Source organism: Musca autumnalis, unplaced genomic scaffold (assembly GCF_047663935.1).
Source record: "Musca autumnalis isolate F117 unplaced genomic scaffold, ASM4766393v1 scaffold_3, whole genome shotgun sequence".
Classification (NCBI taxonomy): Eukaryota; Metazoa; Arthropoda; class Insecta; order Diptera; family Muscidae; genus Musca; species Musca autumnalis.
Window position 1 is genome coordinate 214,721,148 of NW_027411866.1, and position 19,980 is coordinate 214,741,127.

The 19,980-nt window shown below is 32.5% G+C and overlaps 1 protein-coding gene and 1 long non-coding RNA gene across 4 annotated transcripts in view; both read left to right on the forward strand.

Moving 5' to 3' along the window:
* Window positions 1-19,980, forward strand: part of PAPLA1 (Phosphatidic Acid Phospholipase A1) — a 287,526-nt gene that overhangs the window by 247,621 nt on the left and 19,925 nt on the right. Inside the window, exon 1 of one of the 3 annotated variants that reach the window (XM_073976651.1) lies at window positions 17,360-17,502. The exons of the other annotated variants lie outside the window; for them this stretch is intronic. Coding sequence (XP_073832752.1) covers window positions 17,496-17,502 — 7 coding nt within the window. The 5' untranslated portion in view covers window positions 17,360-17,495. Of the gene's footprint in view, window positions 1-17,359; window positions 17,503-19,980 lie in introns of those variants that run through there. 3 annotated transcript variants of the gene reach the window in all.
* On the forward strand, window positions 7,663-8,386 carry LOC141398887 (uncharacterized). Its single transcript, XR_012411723.1, has 2 exons — window positions 7,663-8,229; window positions 8,306-8,386. It is a non-coding gene; the product is annotated as an uncharacterized lncRNA (long non-coding RNA).

Below are 19,980 nucleotides of genomic sequence, written 5' to 3' on the forward strand. Positions count from 1 at the left end.
CAACTTGGTCTTTTTTTATTATACAAAATATATCGTCGACATATTTTGTTAAGTGTCTTGGTTTTATCGGCAATTTTTCCATGGTTTCATCCAACAGCTTTTCCATGATTATGTCCGAAATTATAGGTGAGATGGGTGAACCCATCGGCATTCCTTTCTGTTGTTCAAAAATCTTTTCTTCGTAGAGGAAATATCGTGAATCCTTAATACATAAGGTCAACATATCTATAAAAAGGTTTTGGGGGATCTGTGTATGTTCTCTTAAGATGTCCCATTTTTCTCTTATCGTGTTTATTGCCAGATTTACTGGCACACTAGGAAATAGAGACACCACATCAAAGGAGATTAAGATTTCGTCATTGTCTATGTATTGCCTATTGATTTTGGTTTTAAAATGTACAGCATCTTTAATGTTATATTTTGAATCTATAGTTAGGACATTTAATATTGTTGCCATATATTTGGATAGTTCATAAGTTGGAGAGTTCACAAATGAACATATTGGTCGAAGAGGAATGCCAGTTTTATGGATCTTGGGGAGTCCATATATTTTTGGTGGGACTGAGGTCCTATTTAATAATTTGTTTTTCTCCTGTTCAGTTATTGCTTTCAATTCAAATAATTTTGTTATCAATGAATTGCATTTTTCCTGCAATCCTGATGTTGGATCCTTTCTTAACCTTCTGTATGTACACATGTCACTAAGAATTTTGTGCATTTTTGATTCATAATCAGTTTTTTCCATGGCCACCGTTTTGCCTCCTTTATCAGCGTTGAGTACCAACATATGTGAATTTTCTTTCAGAAATTTGTTTGTTTGACCAACTGTGTCTAGAATGTACCGATCTCTTTTCCCTAATTTATTGTTTCTCATGTGGTCATTGATGAGAGTTATTAAATTTACACGTGCGTTCTCTTGTGATTCTCTATTCTCTAAGGTCTGAATGCAGTCTTCTCCCTCAGCTATGGCATTGAACAGGGGAAAGGTTGTCCTTGTTGTTGGTAATGAGAACTTTGGACCAAGTGAGAGTAACCACTCTATGTTCATGGGTATCTCAGTATTTGTTAAATTGATAAACCACTCTTTGTTATGTTGTACATTGAGTTCACGGTGTTGTTGTCTTTTTAGTGCATTTAGCTTACTGATGTGTATTGATTTTTGTTTTGAGATTAATTTTTGGAGGATAGTGTTTTCACTCTCCAGAAAAGCTGTCAGGTCTTCTCTTTGCAGAAGATCATTGAGTTGAGTTTTGGTTTTGTTAATTGCCTCTTTTGTAAGGTTTGATTGCTTGTGTTTTTCTTGAATCAGCAATTTGAGTATTTTCATATGAAAATTGTATGTGTAAGTGTCCAATGTTTTTCTAACATTCATGGGTATTGAGTTGTTAGTCTCAAATATGTTGTGTATGTTTTTAGTTGTGTTAGTGATGAAATTTGGGATTGTACCTGTTTCCTTGCATTTTATGAGGAACGTTGTCGTTGATCTTAAACGTGCTGATAGCCTGGTACTTTTCGAATATTGTTTAAGGATCCTTTGTATATTATCGTTATATTTACGTTTGATGTTCTTATATAGATGCATATTGATTTGTTAAATTTCTGCGGCGTGCCTTCCGTGTATTTATTGTGTATTTTTATAGTTGACCTTTGGACTGTTTAAACTTATGCTTTTTTGTTTGGCTTTAGGTCAGAATAATTAAAAAACATTTTTGATTTTGTTTTTTATTTACTTTTTTATTGTTCCAATATTTCGACTTTCCTCGAAAGTCATCATCAGGGATTTGTCACTTTTTGAAAGAAAAAACAAATAACAATTTTCTTGTAAATATATGAACATGAATATAAATATTGAGCGATAATTACATTTAATTTTGATTTGCAAAACAACGAACTATTCGACACATCTTCTTTCTGGCTTGAGTATTTTCCAACTAACTAAAGTTTTTTCTTATATTTCTCTACAGTGTTTCTGTAAATCTGTGCACAGTGTTCTGTGTCCATTTTATAATTGATTCGCTTCTCCACTGGCACATTAATTATATGAAGCATTTCCAGCATATATCTGCGTTTATAATTTCCTTCTTGAGTTAAAATTTCCACGTCCTTGAAATTTGGAGTATGCCCCGTAGTTGCACAATGTGCTGCAAGAGCAGTTTTCTGCTCCAGAGGTTTGTTCTTCGCTTTTTGGTCGGACTTATGACCACTTATCCTAGTTTTTAATTTTGTCTTAGTTGTGCCAACATATACCTTGGGGCATATGTTGGACGAGTCACCATTACATTTAATTTTATATACCACATTCGATTTTTCTTCAATTGGTACTTTTGTCTTTGTCCGACTGAAGAATATGTTGTTCGTATTATTGCTTTTGGGGGCCAATCGGTATTGCTCATTATTGTACATATTTGAATGTGAAAACCTTTCAGAGAATCCTGGGATGTATGAAAAACGTTTGTATATCTTTTCGACGTTTTCGTCTTTGTTGACAATCTTCGGAGTGATTGCATGTTTGATCAATTCGTTGATCGTTCTGTTAGGGAAATCATTAAGTTTGAGAATCTGTCTTATTTTCTTTTTGTTTTTAGTATGATATTGTTTGTCACTAATGTTTAATACCCTTTTTATGAAATTTGATGCGGTGTTAACTTTGATACTTCGGGGATGTTTTGAATAATAATTTATTAATCTGCCCGAAGCTGTTGGTTTCTGGTACCAATCCAGAAATAGCATGTTCCCTTGTCTATGTATAATAGAGTCAAGGTAAGGTAAACAATTGTCTGTTTCCCGCTCCATGGTGAACTGTATTTGTTTATTGAATATATTCAAGGACTTTAGAGTTATGTCAACTTGGTCTTTTTTTATTATACAAAATATATCGTCGACATATTTTGTTAAGTGTCTTGGTTTTATCGGCAATTTTTCCATGGTTTCATCCAACAGCTTTTCCATGATTATGTCCGAAATTATAGGTGAGATGGGTGAACCCATCGGCATTCCTTTCTGTTGTTCAAAAATCTTTTCTTCGTAGAGGAAATATCGTGAATCCTTAATACATAAGGTCAACATATCTATAAAAAGGTTTTGGGGGATCTGTGTATGTTCTCTTAAGATGTCCCATTTTTCTCTTATCGTGTTTATTGCCAGATTTACTGGCACACTAGGAAATAGAGATACCACATCAAAGGAGATTAAGATTTCGTCATTGTCTATGTATTGCCTATTGATTTTGGTTTTAAAATGTACAGCATCTTTAATGTTATATTTTGAATCTATAGTTAGGACATTTAATATTGTTGCCATATATTTGGATAGTTCATAAGTTGGAGAGTTCACAAATGAACATATTGGTCGAAGAGGAATGCCAGTTTTATGGATCTTGGGGAGTCCATATATTTTTGGTGGGACTGAGGTCCTATTTAATAATTTGTTTTTCTCCTGTTCAGTTATTGCTTTCAATTCAAATAATTTTGTTATCAATGAATTGCATTTTTCCTGCAATCCTGATGTTGGATCCTTTCTTAACCTTCTGTATGTACACATGTCACTAAGAATTTTGTGCATTTTTGATTCATAATCAGTTTTTTCCATGGCCACCGTTTTGCCTCCTTTATCAGCGTTGAGTACCAACATATGTGAATTTTCTTTCAGAAATTTGTTTGTTTGACCAACTGTGTCTAGAATGTACCGATCTCTTTTCCCTAATTTATTGTTTCTCATGTGGTCATTGATGAGAGTTATTAAATTTACACGTGCGTTCTCTTGTGATTCTCTATTCTCTAAGGTCTGAATGCAGTCTTCTCCCTCAGCTATGGCATTGAACAGGGGAAAGGTTGTCCTTGTTGTTGGTAATGAGAACTTTGGACCAAGTGAGAGTAACCACTCTATGTTCATGGGTATCTCAGTATTTGTTAAATTGATAAACCACTCTTTGTTATGTTGTACATTGAGTTCACGGTGTTGTTGTCTTTTTAGTGCATTTAGCTTACTGATGTGTATTGATTTTTGTTTTGAGATTAATTTTTGGAGGATAGTGTTTTCACTCTCCAGAAAAGCTGTCAGGTCTTCTCTTTGCAGAAGATCATTGAGTTGAGTTTTGGTTTTGTTAATTGCCTCTTTTGTAAGGTTTGATTGCTTGTGTTTTTCTTGAATCAGCAATTTGAGTATTTTCATATGAAAATTGTATGTGTAAGTGTCCAATGTTTTTCTAACATTCATGGGTATTGAGTTGTTAGTCTCAAATATGTTGTGTATGTTTTTAGTTGTGTTAGTGATGAAATTTGGGATTGTACCTGTTTCCTTGCATTTTATGAGGAACGTTGTCGTTGATCTTAAACGTGCTGATAGCCTGGTACTTTTCGAATATTGTTTAAGGATCCTTTGTATATTATCGTTATATTTACGTTTGATGTTCTTATATAGATGCATATTGATTTGTTAAATTTCTGCGGCGTGCCTTCCGTGTATTTATTGTGTATTTTTATAGTTGACCTTTGGACTGTTTAAACTTATGCTTTTTTGTTTGGCTTTAGGTCAGAATAATTAAAAAACATTTTTGATTTTGTTTTTTATTTACTTTTTTATTGTTCCAATATTTCGACTTTCCTCGAAAGTCATCATCAGGGATTTGTCACTTTTTGAAAGAAAAAACAAATAACAATTTTCTTGTAAATATATGAACATGAATATAAATATTGAGCGATAATTACATTTAATTTTGATTTGCAAAACAACGAACTATTCGACACATCTTCTTTCTGGCTTGAGTATTTTCCAACTAACTAAAGTTTTTTCTTATATTTCTCTACAGTGTTTCTGTAAATCTGTGCACAGTGTTCTGTGTCCATTTTATAATTGATTCGCTTCTCCACTGGCACATTAATTATATGAAGCATTTCCAGCATATATCTGCGTTTATAATTTCCTTCTTGAGTTAAAATTTCCACGTCCTTGAAATTTGGAGTATGCCCCGTAGTTGCACAATGTGCTGCAAGAGCAGTTTTCTGCTCCAGAGGTTTGTTCTTCGCTTTTTGGTCGGACTAGGATAAGTGGTCATAAGTCCGACCAAAAAGCGAAGAACAAACCTCTGGAGCAGAAAACTGCTCTTGCAGCACATTGTGCAACTACGGGGCATACTCCAAATTTCAAGGACGTGGAAATTTTAACTCAAGAAGGAAATTATAAACGCAGATATATGCTGGAAATGCTTCATATAATTAATGTGCCAGTGGAGAAGCGAATCAATTATAAAATGGACACAGAACACTGTGCACAGATTTACAGAAACACTGTAGAGAAATATAAGAAAAAACTTTAGTTAGTTGGAAAATACTCAAGCCAGAAAGAAGATGTGTCGAATAGTTCGTTGTTTTGCAAATCAAAATTAAATGTAATTATCGCTCAATATTTATATTCATGTTCATATATTTACAAGAAAATTGTTATTTGTTTTTTCTTTCAAAAAGTGACAAATCCCTGATGATGACTTTCGAGGAAAGTCGAAATATTGGAACAATAAAAAAGTAAATAAAAAACAAAATCAAAAATGTTTTTTAATTATTCTGACCTAAAGCCAAACAAAAAAGCATAAGTTTAAACAGTCCAAAGGTCAACTATAAAAATACACAATAAATACACGGAAGGCACGCCGCAGAAATTTAACAAATCAATATGCATCTATATAAGAACATCAAACGTAAATATAACGATAATATACAAAGGATCCTTAAACAATATTCGAAAAGTACCAGGCTATCAGCACGTTTAAGATCAACGACAACGTTCCTCATAAAATGCAAGGAAACAGGTACAATCCCAAATTTCATCACTAACACAACTAAAAACATACACAACATATTTGAGACTAACAACTCAATACCCATGAATGTTAGAAAAACATTGGACACTTACACATACAATTTTCATATGAAAATACTCAAATTGCTGATTCAAGAAAAACACAAGCAATCAAACCTTACAAAAGAGGCAATTAACAAAACCAAAACTCAACTCAATGATCTTCTGCAAAGAGAAGACCTGACAGCTTTTCTGGAGAGTGAAAACACTATCCTCCAAAAATTAATCTCAAAACAAAAATCAATACACATCAGTAAGCTAAATGCACTAAAAAGACAACAACACCGTGAACTCAATGTACAACATAACAAAGAGTGGTTTATCAATTTAACAAATACTGAGATACCCATGAACATAGAGTGGTTACTCTCACTTGGTCCAAAGTTCTCATTACCAACAACAAGGACAACCTTTCCCCTGTTCAATGCCATAGCTGAGGGAGAAGACTGCATTCAGACCTTAGAGAATAGAGAATCACAAGAGAACGCACGTGTAAATTTAATAACTCTCATCAATGACCACATGAGAAACAATAAATTAGGGAAAAGAGATCGGTACATTCTAGACACAGTTGGTCAAACAAACAAATTTCTGAAAGAAAATTCACATATGTTGGTACTCAACGCTGATAAAGGAGGCAAAACGGTGGCCATGGAAAAAACTGATTATGAATCAAAAATGCACAAAATTCTTAGTGACATGTGTACATACAGAAGGTTAAGAAAGGATCCAACATCAGGATTGCAGGAAAAATGCAATTCATTGAAAACAAAATTATTTGAATTGAAAGCAATAACTGAACAGGAGAAAAACAAATTATTAAATAGGACCTCAGTCCCACCAAAAATATATGGACTCCCCAAGATCCATAAAACTGGCATTCCTCTTCGACCAATATGTTCATTTGTGAACTCTCCAACTTATGAACTATCCAAATATATGGCAACAATATTAAATGTCCTAACTATAGATTCAAAATATAACATTAAAGATGCTGTACATTTTAAAACCAAAATCAATAGGCAATACATAGACAATGACGAAATCTTAATCTCCTTTGATGTGGTGTCTCTATTTCCTAGTGTGCCAGTAAATCTGGCAATAAACACGATAAGAGAAAAATGGGACATCTTAAGAGAACATACACAGATCCCCCAAAACCTTTTTATAGATATGTTGACCTTATGTATTAAGGATTCACGATATTTCCTCTACGAAGAAAAGATTTTTGAACAACAGAAAGGAATGCCGATGGGTTCACCCATCTCACCTATAATTTCGGACATAATCATGGAAAAGCTGTTGGATGAAACCATGGAAAAATTGCCGATAAAACCAAGACACTTAACAAAATATGTCGACGATATATTTTGTATAATAAAAAAAGACCAAGTTGACATAACTCTAAAGTCCTTGAATATATTCAATAAACAAATACAGTTCACCATGGAGCGGGAAACAGACAATTGTTTACCTTACCTTGACTCTATTATACATAGACAAGGGAACATGCTATTTCTGGATTGGTACCAGAAACCAACAGCTTCGGGCAGATTAATAAATTATTATTCAAAACATCCCCGAAGTATCAAAGTTAACACCGCATCAAATTTCATAAAAAGGGTATTAAACATTAGTGACAAACAATATCATACTAAAAACAAAAAGAAAATAAGACAGATTCTCAAACTTAATGATTTCCCTAACAGAACGATCAACGAATTGATCAAACATGCAATCACTCCGAAGATTGTCAACAAAGACGAAAACGTCGAAAAGATATACAAACGTTTTTCATACATCCCAGGATTCTCTGAAAGGTTTTCACATTCAAATATGTACAATAATGAGCAATACCGATTGGCCCCCAAAAGCAATAATACGAACAACATATTCTTCAGTCGGACAAAGACAAAAGTACCAATTGAAGAAAAATCGAATGTGGTATATAAAATTAAATGTAATGGTGACTCGTCCAACATATGCCCCAAGGTATATGTTGGCACAACTAAGACAAAATTAAAAACTAGGATAAGTGGTCATAAGTCCGACCAAAAAGCGAAGAACAAACCTCTGGAGCAGAAAACTGCTCTTGCAGCACATTGTGCAACTACGGGGCATACTCCAAATTTCAAGGACGTGGAAATTTTAACTCAAGAAGGAAATTATAAACGCAGATATATGCTGGAAATGCTTCATATAATTAATGTGCCAGTGGAGAAGCGAATCAATTATAAAATGGACACAGAACACTGTGCACAGATTTACAGAAACACTGTAGAGAAATATAAGAAAAAACTTTAGTTAGTTGGAAAATACTCAAGCCAGAAAGAAGATGTGTCGAATAGTTCGTTGTTTTGCAAATCAAAATTAAATGTAATTATCGCTCAATATTTATATTCATGTTCATATATTTACAAGAAAATTGTTATTTGTTTTTTCTTTCAAAAAGTGACAAATCCCTGATGATGACTTTCGAGGAAAGTCGAAATATTGGAACAATAAAAAAGTAAATAAAAAACAAAATCAAAAATGTTTTTTAATTATTCTGACCTAAAGCCAAACAAAAAAGCATAAATATTGCAATAAATATTAATTTTTTTATTAATACTCTTATTTGCTAACTGTTTGTGGATACGAGAAGATGTCCTCGCCTGCATACCTAATACACGACATAAATTTCATTACGATTTTTGTTTTGCATAAACGATGTTGTAACGTTAATGAATAAAATACGCAATATACAATGCATTATTGAATTAAGCGATTGAGTGATTTATTAGTAATTTCTTGTTAAATGTTTTGAAAATCAATAAAAATAAATCAAGCAAAAATTAATTAGTCGAATTTACCTGTGATTGCACGAAAAAAACACCTATATGTCCTATAAAGAGATCCTAATATACCATTTTCATAGGCTACAAAATGAGTTTTTGAAGTTTCAAGCGTAAATTTTAGGCGTTTGTGGTGTAGGTATCATAGGCAGTGGCCCTAAAATTTTATTTTTTATACCCTCAGTGTTTAGGCTAAAGAGGGTATATACACTTTGATACGACCAAAAATGTGCCTCATCGAAATAATGGTTTTACACCCCAAGTATGTTTGTACGATATCCGTTTCAGACAATTTTGAGTCAATCTAGCAATGTCCGCCCGTCTGTCTGTCTGGCTGACTGGAGCGCACGATAACTCTCGAACGGATCAACCGATTCGGTTCAAAATTTTGAGTATCGAAATATTTTGTCCAGATTTGATTTAAGTTCGAAGATGGGCCATATAGGTCCACTCCTTCAGGTACCTCCCCCACAAATGTTCAAAAATTGTCGCAAAACTTGTGCGCACGATAACTCTTGAAGGGAATAACCGATTTGGTACATACTTAACACATCGTGTAATTTCTACCAAACTTAGATGAAGTTCCAATATGGACTCAATCGGTTCGGGTACCTTCCACACAAAATTTCGTAAAAGTTCAGTTTAGGACCTGGTCTCGAATCGCTTTGATTTTTGTTTACGCAAGTTGTATTCGCTGTCCTCTATACGATGCTGTAAGTTTCATTAGGGGCATGTCCATACTTCCTGAGAAAATAGCCTGAAAGTTACAAAAAACCCTATGACACCGTGTGTAGTGGTTGGAGCGCAAGATAACTCTCGAACGGATCTGCCGATTCGGTCCAAAATTTGGCTTTCGTAATATTTTGTCCAAACTTAGTTCAAGTTCAAAGATGGATTATATCGGTCCACTCATTCCGGTACCTCCCCCACAAAAGTTCGAAAATGTTCGGAAAATTTGTGCATACGGATTACTCTTGAAGGGAGTAACCGATTTAGTCCATACTTTGCACAGTATGAAATTTCTACCAGACTTAGATGAGGTTCCAATATGGACTCAATCGGTAAACTCCGTCGATTACCTCCCACACAAAATTTCGGAAAAGTTCAGTTTAGGACCTGCTCTCGAATCGCTTTGATTTTTGTTGTTGCAACTTTTATTCACTGTCCTCTATACGACAGTACAAGTTTCATCAGGGGCAAGTCCACACTTCCTGAGAAAATAGCCTGAAAGTTGCAAAAAACCACTACGACACCGTGTGAGGTGGTTGGAGCGCAAGAAAACGTATCTGCCGATTCGATTCAAAATTTGGCCTTATTAATACTTTGTACAAACATAGTTTAAGTTCGAAGATAAGCCACATCGGTCCACTCCTTCAGGTACCTCCCCCACAAAAGTTCGAAAATGTTCGGAAAATTTGTGCGCACGATAACTCTTGAAGGGAGTAATCGATTTGGTCCATACTTTGCCCATCTTGAAACGTGTACCAGACGTATATAAGGGTTCAATATGGACTCAATCGGTCCACTCCTTTGGGTAGCTCCCACACAAAATTTCGGAAAAGTTAAGTTTAGGACCTGCTTTCGAATCGCCTTGGTTTTTGTTGTAGCATCGTGTATTCACTGTCCCCTATACGAAGGTACAAGTTTCCTTAGGGGCAAGTCCATACTTCCTGAGAAAATAGCATGAAAGTTGCAAAAAAAAAACCCATGACACCGTGTGAGGTGGTTGGAGCGAAAGATTACTCTAGAAGGGATCTGCAGATTCGGTCCATAAGTTGGCCTTCGCAATATTTTGTCCAAACATAGTTTAAATTCGAAGATAAGCCATATTGGTCCACTCCTTCAGGTACCTCCCCCACAAAAGTTCAAAAATGTTCGGAAAAATTGTTCGTACGGTTACTCTTGAAAGGAGTGGCCGAATTGGTCCATACTTTACACATCCTAATATATCTACCAGATATAGATCAGGTTTAAATACGGACTATATTTGTCCACTCCATGCAGTACCTCCCACACAAAATTTCGGATAAGTTCACTTTAAGACCTGATATCGAATCACTTTGATTTCACTGTGCAACATTTTTAAGGTGATCTTGTGCAAACAGTTCGAACTGAGGATTTTTTTAAAGTACAGACCCAAACGACAAGAAACCCTAGTTGGGTTTTGTTGTGTCAGATCCAGCTCGGATTTTATGACCCCATCTAAACATGGTTAACTATTGAGTTTTTAAAGAAATTCGGGGCTATATCTCTGAAACCAATGCGAATCTTCTTCTGACCTCTGAAGCAAATTAATTGATAAGGACAAGAATAAAATATTTGGAGTAATAATGAACTCGAAAAACTGTTTTTATTGCCTCAAATTTCAAAATATATGCAAAAATTCCACAATTTTTATCATTTCGCACCGTATTTCAAAAACTGTTAATTTTTTCTGAATATTTTCTTTTGGAAAAATATTCCCTGGAATACAATACACAACTTCTCAGAACAAGTCATTGTTGTAAAATGCCTCTATGCCGTTGTTTTCAGTACATTTTTCAACGACGATTTAATAAAAATGTCAATAATGTAGTGAAATCCGATATGCGAGAATAAACTGTTGGTGTGAACTGTGTTTGAAATACGTGTTGAAAAAGATATGATGCAAAATACCGCTGAAACAACATGAAGTAAGCATTTAAGAGTTTCAGAATGTTCTAAAGAATTGTTGAGAACTTTATTTGGAAGATTTTTGCAAAAGGTTACTTGGTTCAACTCCCAATAGCTTAACCGATACTGACCAGAATTTCAACAATTATGTAAAATTTTCTATATTTTTTAGATTTTGATGCCCTAGATGGAGTTTTTATGTGGTTTTTTCAAAATATAAGTTCAACTAGTTTAGAGCTACAATGTTGCTAAAGATAGAAAGGCCAAATTCCTATTCGTTTCTGAGATAAAGGCCTGATAAATGCAAAAAAGTGTAGATTTAGCTCGGTTTAGATGAGGCCATAAAATCCGAACTGGATCTGACAGGACAAAACCCTACTAGGGTTTTTGTAGTCTTAATATGTACTTTCAAAAAATGCATACTAGAAGTTGTTTGCATTTTCAGTGTTGCATAGTGTTTTTGTTGAAGCAACTTGCATTCGCTACCTCAATTACGATGGTAAAAGTTTTTTCAGGGGCAAGTCAATACTTCTTGAGCAAACAGCCCGAAGGGTGTAAAAACCCCATAGGCACCATATGTAGTGGCTGGAGATCCACTTCCAATGTCGATCCATTCCTTTTAGTATCTCCTACGCAAAACTTTAGATCTTTAATCCTAATCAACATACGTTTTTTGGGAAAAGATTGTTTCAATATACACAGGCTGAGGGTATATCTCTGTCGGCAAAGCCGACTGATACTTTTTACTTGTTTGTTTTTGTATGAAAAAGTGACCCTAAATATTGCTTACTTGCTTAGCTGGCCCATTACAGAACATTTGTTCCATAAACCGAACTAAGAAAAGATCTCCAATTCTCTCTGTCTATTGCTTCTCTTTCTGGAATACCGCACCTTGTCATCTCTTCATCCACTCGTTTGCACCAACTATTCTTTGGTCTGCCAATTCTGCGTGCACCACCATGTGGCCCGTCTTTATACGCTTTTTTAGCGGGTTCATCATCGCTCATTCTTATTATGTGGCCTAGCCAACGCAATCGCTGCATCTCGATACGTTTATCTATACTGATGTCGTTGTATAGCAGATACAGCTCGTGGTTCATACGATGTCGATATTCACAGTCAACGCAGATTGATCCGTAGATCTTTCGAAGAATTTTTCTCTCAAACACGACAAGCACTGCCTTATCTGCTTGCGCAAGTACTGAGGATTCGGAACCATACATCAGCACGGCTGGTATCAGTGGTATACGAAGGTATACGAAGTCTTTTACTACCTCAAAATTATAGGAACCAACTTCAACAGTTGGTCCGATCTCAATAGACGCATTGCGCGTCGACACCATCAACTTGGTCTTCTCGCCGTTTGCCGCCAGACCCACTTTAGCCGATTCTCCTTTGACCTTCACAAAGGTATCGGTTACTGGTCGTCCCATGATGTCTATATCATCAGCATAAGCAAGTAACATGTGGCTATTGGTGTAGATTGTGCCAGTTCTTTTGACGTTTGTCTCTCGTATAACCTTGTAAAGATCACACGAAAGGCTGTCTCCTTGCCTGAAACCTCTTTTGGTACAAAACTCTTCGGAGAGGTTCTTTCCTATTTTAACTGAAGATCTTGTGTCAGTTAAGGTAAGGTCACATTAGGCAAATATTTGCTCCAGCGACCGGCATTGTGCGCTTACTGAGAGCAAGTGAGCAAGCCGCATTGGTATGTTCTAATTATTTCGTTGACCATGGGCTTTAGTCGTTCGCACAGTATCCCTGACACAATCTTGTAGGCGATAGGGGGAAGGCTTGTGCCCCTATAGTTGGAACATAAAGCCTTATCTCCTTTCATATAGACGGGACACAGGATGCTCAGGTTTCAATCGTCGGGTACGCGTTCTTCCTGTCACATGGAGCTAACTAGCTGATGTATACACCTTATTAGCGTGTCGCCTCCGGTTTATTGCTGTCTTTACCTCATCTTGGCCGGGTGGTATAAATTCAATACCGTCTTCTGAGATTGGATCTGTGGTATCTTCGTCGTCTTCGCTGAATACTAACAGGTTTGAAAAATGCTCTTTCCATATCCTGAGCACACTATCTGTATCAGTTACCAAATTACCTTGCTGGTCTCTACAGGAGGATGTGCCAGTTCCAAAGCCATCAGTTTGATGTTTCACTCTTTGGTAGAATTTTCGGACTTCATTCTGTCTCCTGTACATCTCGATTTGTTCACACTCCCGGTTTTCCATCTCTCTCTTTTTCCTGCTGAAAGACGTTTATCTCTCTCCTTTTCTCCCGATACATCTCTCGTGCGCTACGCGTTGCAACGGATTGTAAAGTAGCCCTATATGCCGCATTTTTCTCTTCGGTAGCAGCACGACATCATACCATGGATTCCTTGGTGGAGGTCTCTGGTATCCAAGTATGGATTTTGCGGCTGTTTGCATGGAGTGGGCAATACTTTGACATTGCGCTGATATGTTGTCGGGATGAGGAGTGCTCACGGTGCGCCTTAACTAATTTTAAATGGGAGGTGCTTACACCTGAGAAGTTTTTGCAGAATCTGAAACTACAATGCTCATAGATGAGAAATATCAAGAAACAAAAAAATCGCCGGAGGGATTTTCAAATAAATCGCGATTTAAGTTCGCATTTTTAGGGGTTCTTTAGGTTTTCACGATTGTGCTTGGAAACCGCGAGTCCTATCTAAACGGGCCTAAAGAAAATGTTATAGCTGTGAAAATTCTCTACAAGATTGACCTTTATGATATTTTCGTAGGTTTTACCGTTTTTGAGATACAGAAGCTCAAATTGAGACAATGCACTGACTGTATCGCCTCCTTATAAAACAATGTCATTACTGCAATTTCCCAAATTAAACTTATATATCTTGAAAATGGTACAACTTAGGAAAAAATAACTCATCCAATCTTGTAGAGAATTTTTACAGATTCAACATTTTCTTTTGTCCCATTTTGATATGACTTGCGGTTTCCAAGCAAAATCTTGAACACTTAAGATAAAAACCTAAAAATTTGAACTGAACCTCTATATCTCAAAAATGGTAAAACCTACGAAAAAACCTAAAGATCATTATTGTAGAGAATTTTCACAGCTACAACATTTTGTTTAGACTCATTTCGATACGACTTGCGGTTTCCAAGCAAAATCGTGAAAACCTAAAAAAAACCAAAAATTGTGAATTTTGATCGCGATTTATTTAAAAATCCCTCCGGCGATTTTTTCTGTTTTTTATTTTTCTTTTCTATGAACATTGCTGTTTCAGAATCCGCGAAATCTTCCCATGTGTAAGCGGTTTTCATCAAAAGATAGTTAAGGCGCACTGAGCATGATATTGTTTTATAAGGAGGCGATACAGTCAGTGCATTGTCTCAATTTGAGCTTCTGTATCTCAAAAACGGTAAAACCTACGAAAATATCCAAAAGGTCAATCTTGTGGAGAATTTTCACAGCTACAACATTTTCTTTCGACTCATTTCGATACGACTCGCGGTTTCCAAGCAAAATCGTGAAAACCTAAAGAACCCCTAAAAATGTGAACTTAAATCGCGATTTATTTGAAAATCCCTTCGGCGATTTTTTTTGTTTCTTGATATTTCTCATCTATGAGCATTGTAGATTCAGCATCTGCAAAAACTTCCCAGGTGTAAGCACCTTCCATTTAAATTTGGTTAAGGCACACCGTGTGCTTTGATTAAGCAATTAGGCTAGTTGAGTGGAATATGCTGTGGCTATCTGTTGTGATTGCAACTTACCGATGTCGAACTTTCGTGTTGTGTCTGTTCGTACTTTGTTTGCTACGTTTAACCGGGTGCGTACCTTTGCTGCAACTAGGTAGTGGTCTGAGTCTATGTTTGCTCCTCGGAACGAGCGCACATCCAACACGCTAGATGAATGTCTTCCATCTATCACAACGTGATCCGTTTGATTTCTTGTTTTCTAATCTGGAGACAGCCAGGTGCCCTTGTGGATGTATAGCAAGTCTTTCATTCACGGGTATGAAGCTGGAGACCAGGTGTTTTAACCTCCGACCAACTACAAATCCGCAACCAAACTCATGCTTTATGTCATGGCAGCTATTTCCGTGGCGCCTTTCCCGTTCGTTCCATCGTATTTCCTGTATGGAAATACAGGTGCAGATTCGCAGATCATGGTCCTTAAAACGTTTGCGGGTCGTCAATTTTCATAATAGGCTGCTTTTTCTAGGGGAGAGTTACTAACCCGGCGCCCAAACCCAAGTTTTTAACGTTGTTATGGGTGAACGCGCGGCACATGTTAGCTCACTACCTTTAACAGGTGTTAAAGGCAGTTCCCCAGGTGACACCACGGGGAGGCCAGAGTCCACTTGAGATGAAAGAGGGACCAAGATAAATCCACCTTAGAGTACCTCCCACACAAAATTTCGGAAAAGTTCAGTTGCAGGTCTGCTCTCAAATCGCTTTGATTTTTTATGCAACAACTTGTATTCGCTGTCCTCATTACGAAGGTTTAGTTTTTTCGCGGACCATACTACCATACTTCTGGAGAAAATAGCCCTAACTGTGTAAAAACCTCTTTGGCACCATGTGTAGTGGCTGGAGCGCACGATAATTCTCGAATGGATCAGCCGATTCGGTCTAAAATTTGGCCTTCGTGATAGATGGCATATCGGTCCACGACTTCTGGTACCTCCCCACAAAAATTAAAAATGTCACTAAAATGGTACGAGCTATATCTGTTGAACGGAGCAACCGATTTGGTCCAAAGTTTGGATTTTATCAAATTTTGTTTAACTTCGAAAATGGTCCATATCGGTCTTCCCCTTAATGTACCTCCCCCACAAAACGTCAACATTTTTGTTTAAGTGCAGTTTAGGATCTCTTCAAAGATCCATTGAAAAATTATGATGCTACTCCTCCTGGTGGTCCTGTTTACAACGACTTTATGTTATTTGTGGGCAAGTCCATGATTCGATTCGATATCGATATTTCAATTCAAACAGGCTGAAGGTATATCTCTTTCAGCAAAGCCGACTGATATTTCCTTTATATTTGATTGTTTGTATTGCCATCTGGAGTTATCCATGTGTACCTGTGTATCATTTTATTTTATTATTTATTTTATTTTTATGTGAAAATAGTGAGCCACCGATTATGAGCTGTGCTGCCTGAACGATTTCTACAAAACTTTCACCAATGGTATTCCTTATACCCATACCGCTTTTCCCATGATGTGGATAGTTCCTCGTTTTCACAATCAATTTTTGCGTTAGTGGATTTTTTTTGCATATTTTTAAAAGTTAAAAGCATATTATTACTCCATTACCACGTCATCACATTTTGCAAGTGACTAGGATTTATATTTTGAGTTCAATTATTTGTATTTCTACTTGGTCGAGCCGTTTCTGTTTCTCTTAGTGTCCGCTTTTGTTTTTGTTTGTATGGACTTTAGCTGAAAGATCAATTTTAAATGAATTTAATACAATGTTGAATTCAATTAATATTTATCTTGAAACTACATACCGAAAAGTTCTCTTCTTAGTTGACGACAAAATCCTAAAGTAAAGGCCCCAAATACAAAAGTATTTGTCCTTTGGTGTATCTCTTCTTCTATCAAAAAACTACAAATAGAAGAAATTTGTATCCTTTATTTTAAAGACAATATTAAGGCAGATTCTAAAATACTATTTATTTTATTGATACTAAATTAAGACATGTTTAGAATATGTATATTATAGAACTTATTGGAATTTTATTCATTATTTAAATGTAAACTAAATGAACTTTCAACGTAAAAACCAACCAATATTGTGTTTTTATAAGTAAACAAATAGAAATTCATTAATTAAATGGGATTTAAATGCAAATTTAATGGAGACGTAGCAGCGGAGTCCATTAATTAAAATAAACGTTGGTTGCAGTTAATATATTTTTGTCTGTCTACAGTTACTTATCGACGGCATCAGCAGACAAATTGGCAACAAATCAATTCTGAAATGTTTTGTAGAGTGCTATAAGTTGAACGGTTGTTGGGATTTTTTTTTTTTTGCATTAAGTGATAAAAATAAATAGAAAATAAAAGATCATTAATTAAAAAGATTTAGATTTAACCCCCTTCCCTCGATACTTTGTTGTTAAATGCATTTTTCAAAATTGATCTAACTCAATTATGACAAGTAAGTAACAAATCGTCCATAGATATTTTATACATTGTTTTAAATATTGCACACTCTACTATTAGAATTTGTTAATATTTCCTGTCATTTTATTTACAAATATTTCCATCACCTTTCATCTGTTCAAAAAACAATTCTTAATTAATATTCAACTATCGCAGCTGTTCTCAGAAACATTTTAATGGCCAATCTTTAATAAGTTGTTCATATTCAAGTCAAGTTATTTGTTGTTTGATATTTAAATTATTGCTTTTGTTGTTATTGTTAAGATAATTGTATTTTGTATATCCCGGAGATAGAGTTACACTACATGATGTCCATCATCACCCCCACTCTCTAATAATGCCAAGTTAGAAATAATGAAATGTTGTTTGAGACCACAAAATAAATTAAAACGTTAAAAAATTGCATTAATTAACCTTTCAGAAGAGTTGAGTGTTGTGTTGTTGGGATTTTATTTATTTTTGTGTAATTTTTATTGGATGTACCGTTAGTAATAAAATTTAAATGTTAGTCAATAATTCTGAAAAAAAAAAACAATTGATATTCTATGGCATTACAACCACCATCCCCAACTGATTATGGGACTGCAATAAACGTTTCTCTGTTCTTCGGCAGCATCTGTAATTATATTCGATTCATTAGTCCACAGTTGTAAGGTGAAGTAGAGCATGTAAGATACCAAGCAACTGTCCCGAACGTTGTTGGTCTTATCAGAGGAGATATTTATTTGTCGGCAAATAAAATTTAAAATATAAAATATAAAATATAAAATATAAAATATAAAATATAAAATATAAAATATAAAATATAAAATATAAAATATAAAATATAAAATATAAAATATAAAATATAAAATATAAAATATAAAATATAAAATATAAAATATAAAATATAAAATATAAAATATAAAATATAAAATATAAAATATAAAATATAAAATATAAAATATAAAATATAAAATATAAAATATAAAATATAAAATATAAAATATAAAATATAAAATATAAAATATAAAATATAAAATATAAAATATAAAATATAAAATATAAAATATAAAATATAAAATATAAAATATAAAATATAAAATATAAAATATAAAATATAAAATATAAAATATAAAATATAAAATATAAAATATAAAATATAAAATATAAAATATAAAATATAAAATATAAAATATAAAATATAAAATATAAAATATAAAATATAAAATATAAAATATAAAATATAAAATATAAAATATAAAATATAAAATATAAAATATAAAATATAAAATATAAAATATAAAATATAAAATATAAAATATAAAATATAAAATATAAAATATAAAATATAAAATATAAAATATAAAATATAAAATATAAAATATAAAATATAAAATATAAAATATAAAATATAAAATATAAAATATAAAATATAAAATATAAAATATAAAATATAAAATATAAAATATAAAATATAAAATATAAAATATAAAATATAAAATATAAAATATAAAATATAAAATATAAAATATAAAATATAAAATATAAAATATAAAATATAAAATATAAAATATAAAATATAAAATATAAAATATAAAATATAAAATATAAAATATAAAATATAAAATATAAAATATAAAATATAAAATATAAAATATAAAATATAAAATATAAAATATAAAATATAAAATATAAAATATAAAATATAAAATATAAAATATAAAATATAAAATATAAAATATAAAATATAAAATATAAAATATAAAATATAAAATATAAAATATAAAATATAAAATATAAAATATAAAATATAAAATATAAAATATAAAATATAAAATATAAAATATAAAATATAAAATATAAAATATAAAATATAAAATATAAAATATAAAATATAAAATATAAAATATAAAATATAAAATATAAAATATAAAATATAAAATATAAAATATAAAATATAAAATATAAAATATAAAATATAAAATATAAAATATAAAATATAAAATATAAAATATAAAATATAAAATATAAAATATAAAATATAAAATATAAAATATAAAATATAAAATATAAAATATAAAATATAAAATATAAAATATAAAATATAAAATATAAAATATAAAATATAAAATATAAAATATAAAATATAAAATATAAAATATAAAATATAAAATATAAAATATAAAATATAAAATATAAAATATAAAATATAAAATATAAAATATAAAATATAAAATATAAAATATAAAATATAAAATATAAAATATAAAATATAAAATATAAAATATAAAATATAAAATATAAAATATAAAATATAAAATATAAAATATAAAATATAAAATATAAAATATAAAATATAAAATATAAAATATAAAATATAAAATATAAAATATAAAATATAAAATATAAAATATAAAATATAAAATATAAAATATAAAATATAAAATATAAAATATAAAATATAAAATATAAAATATAAAATATAAAATAT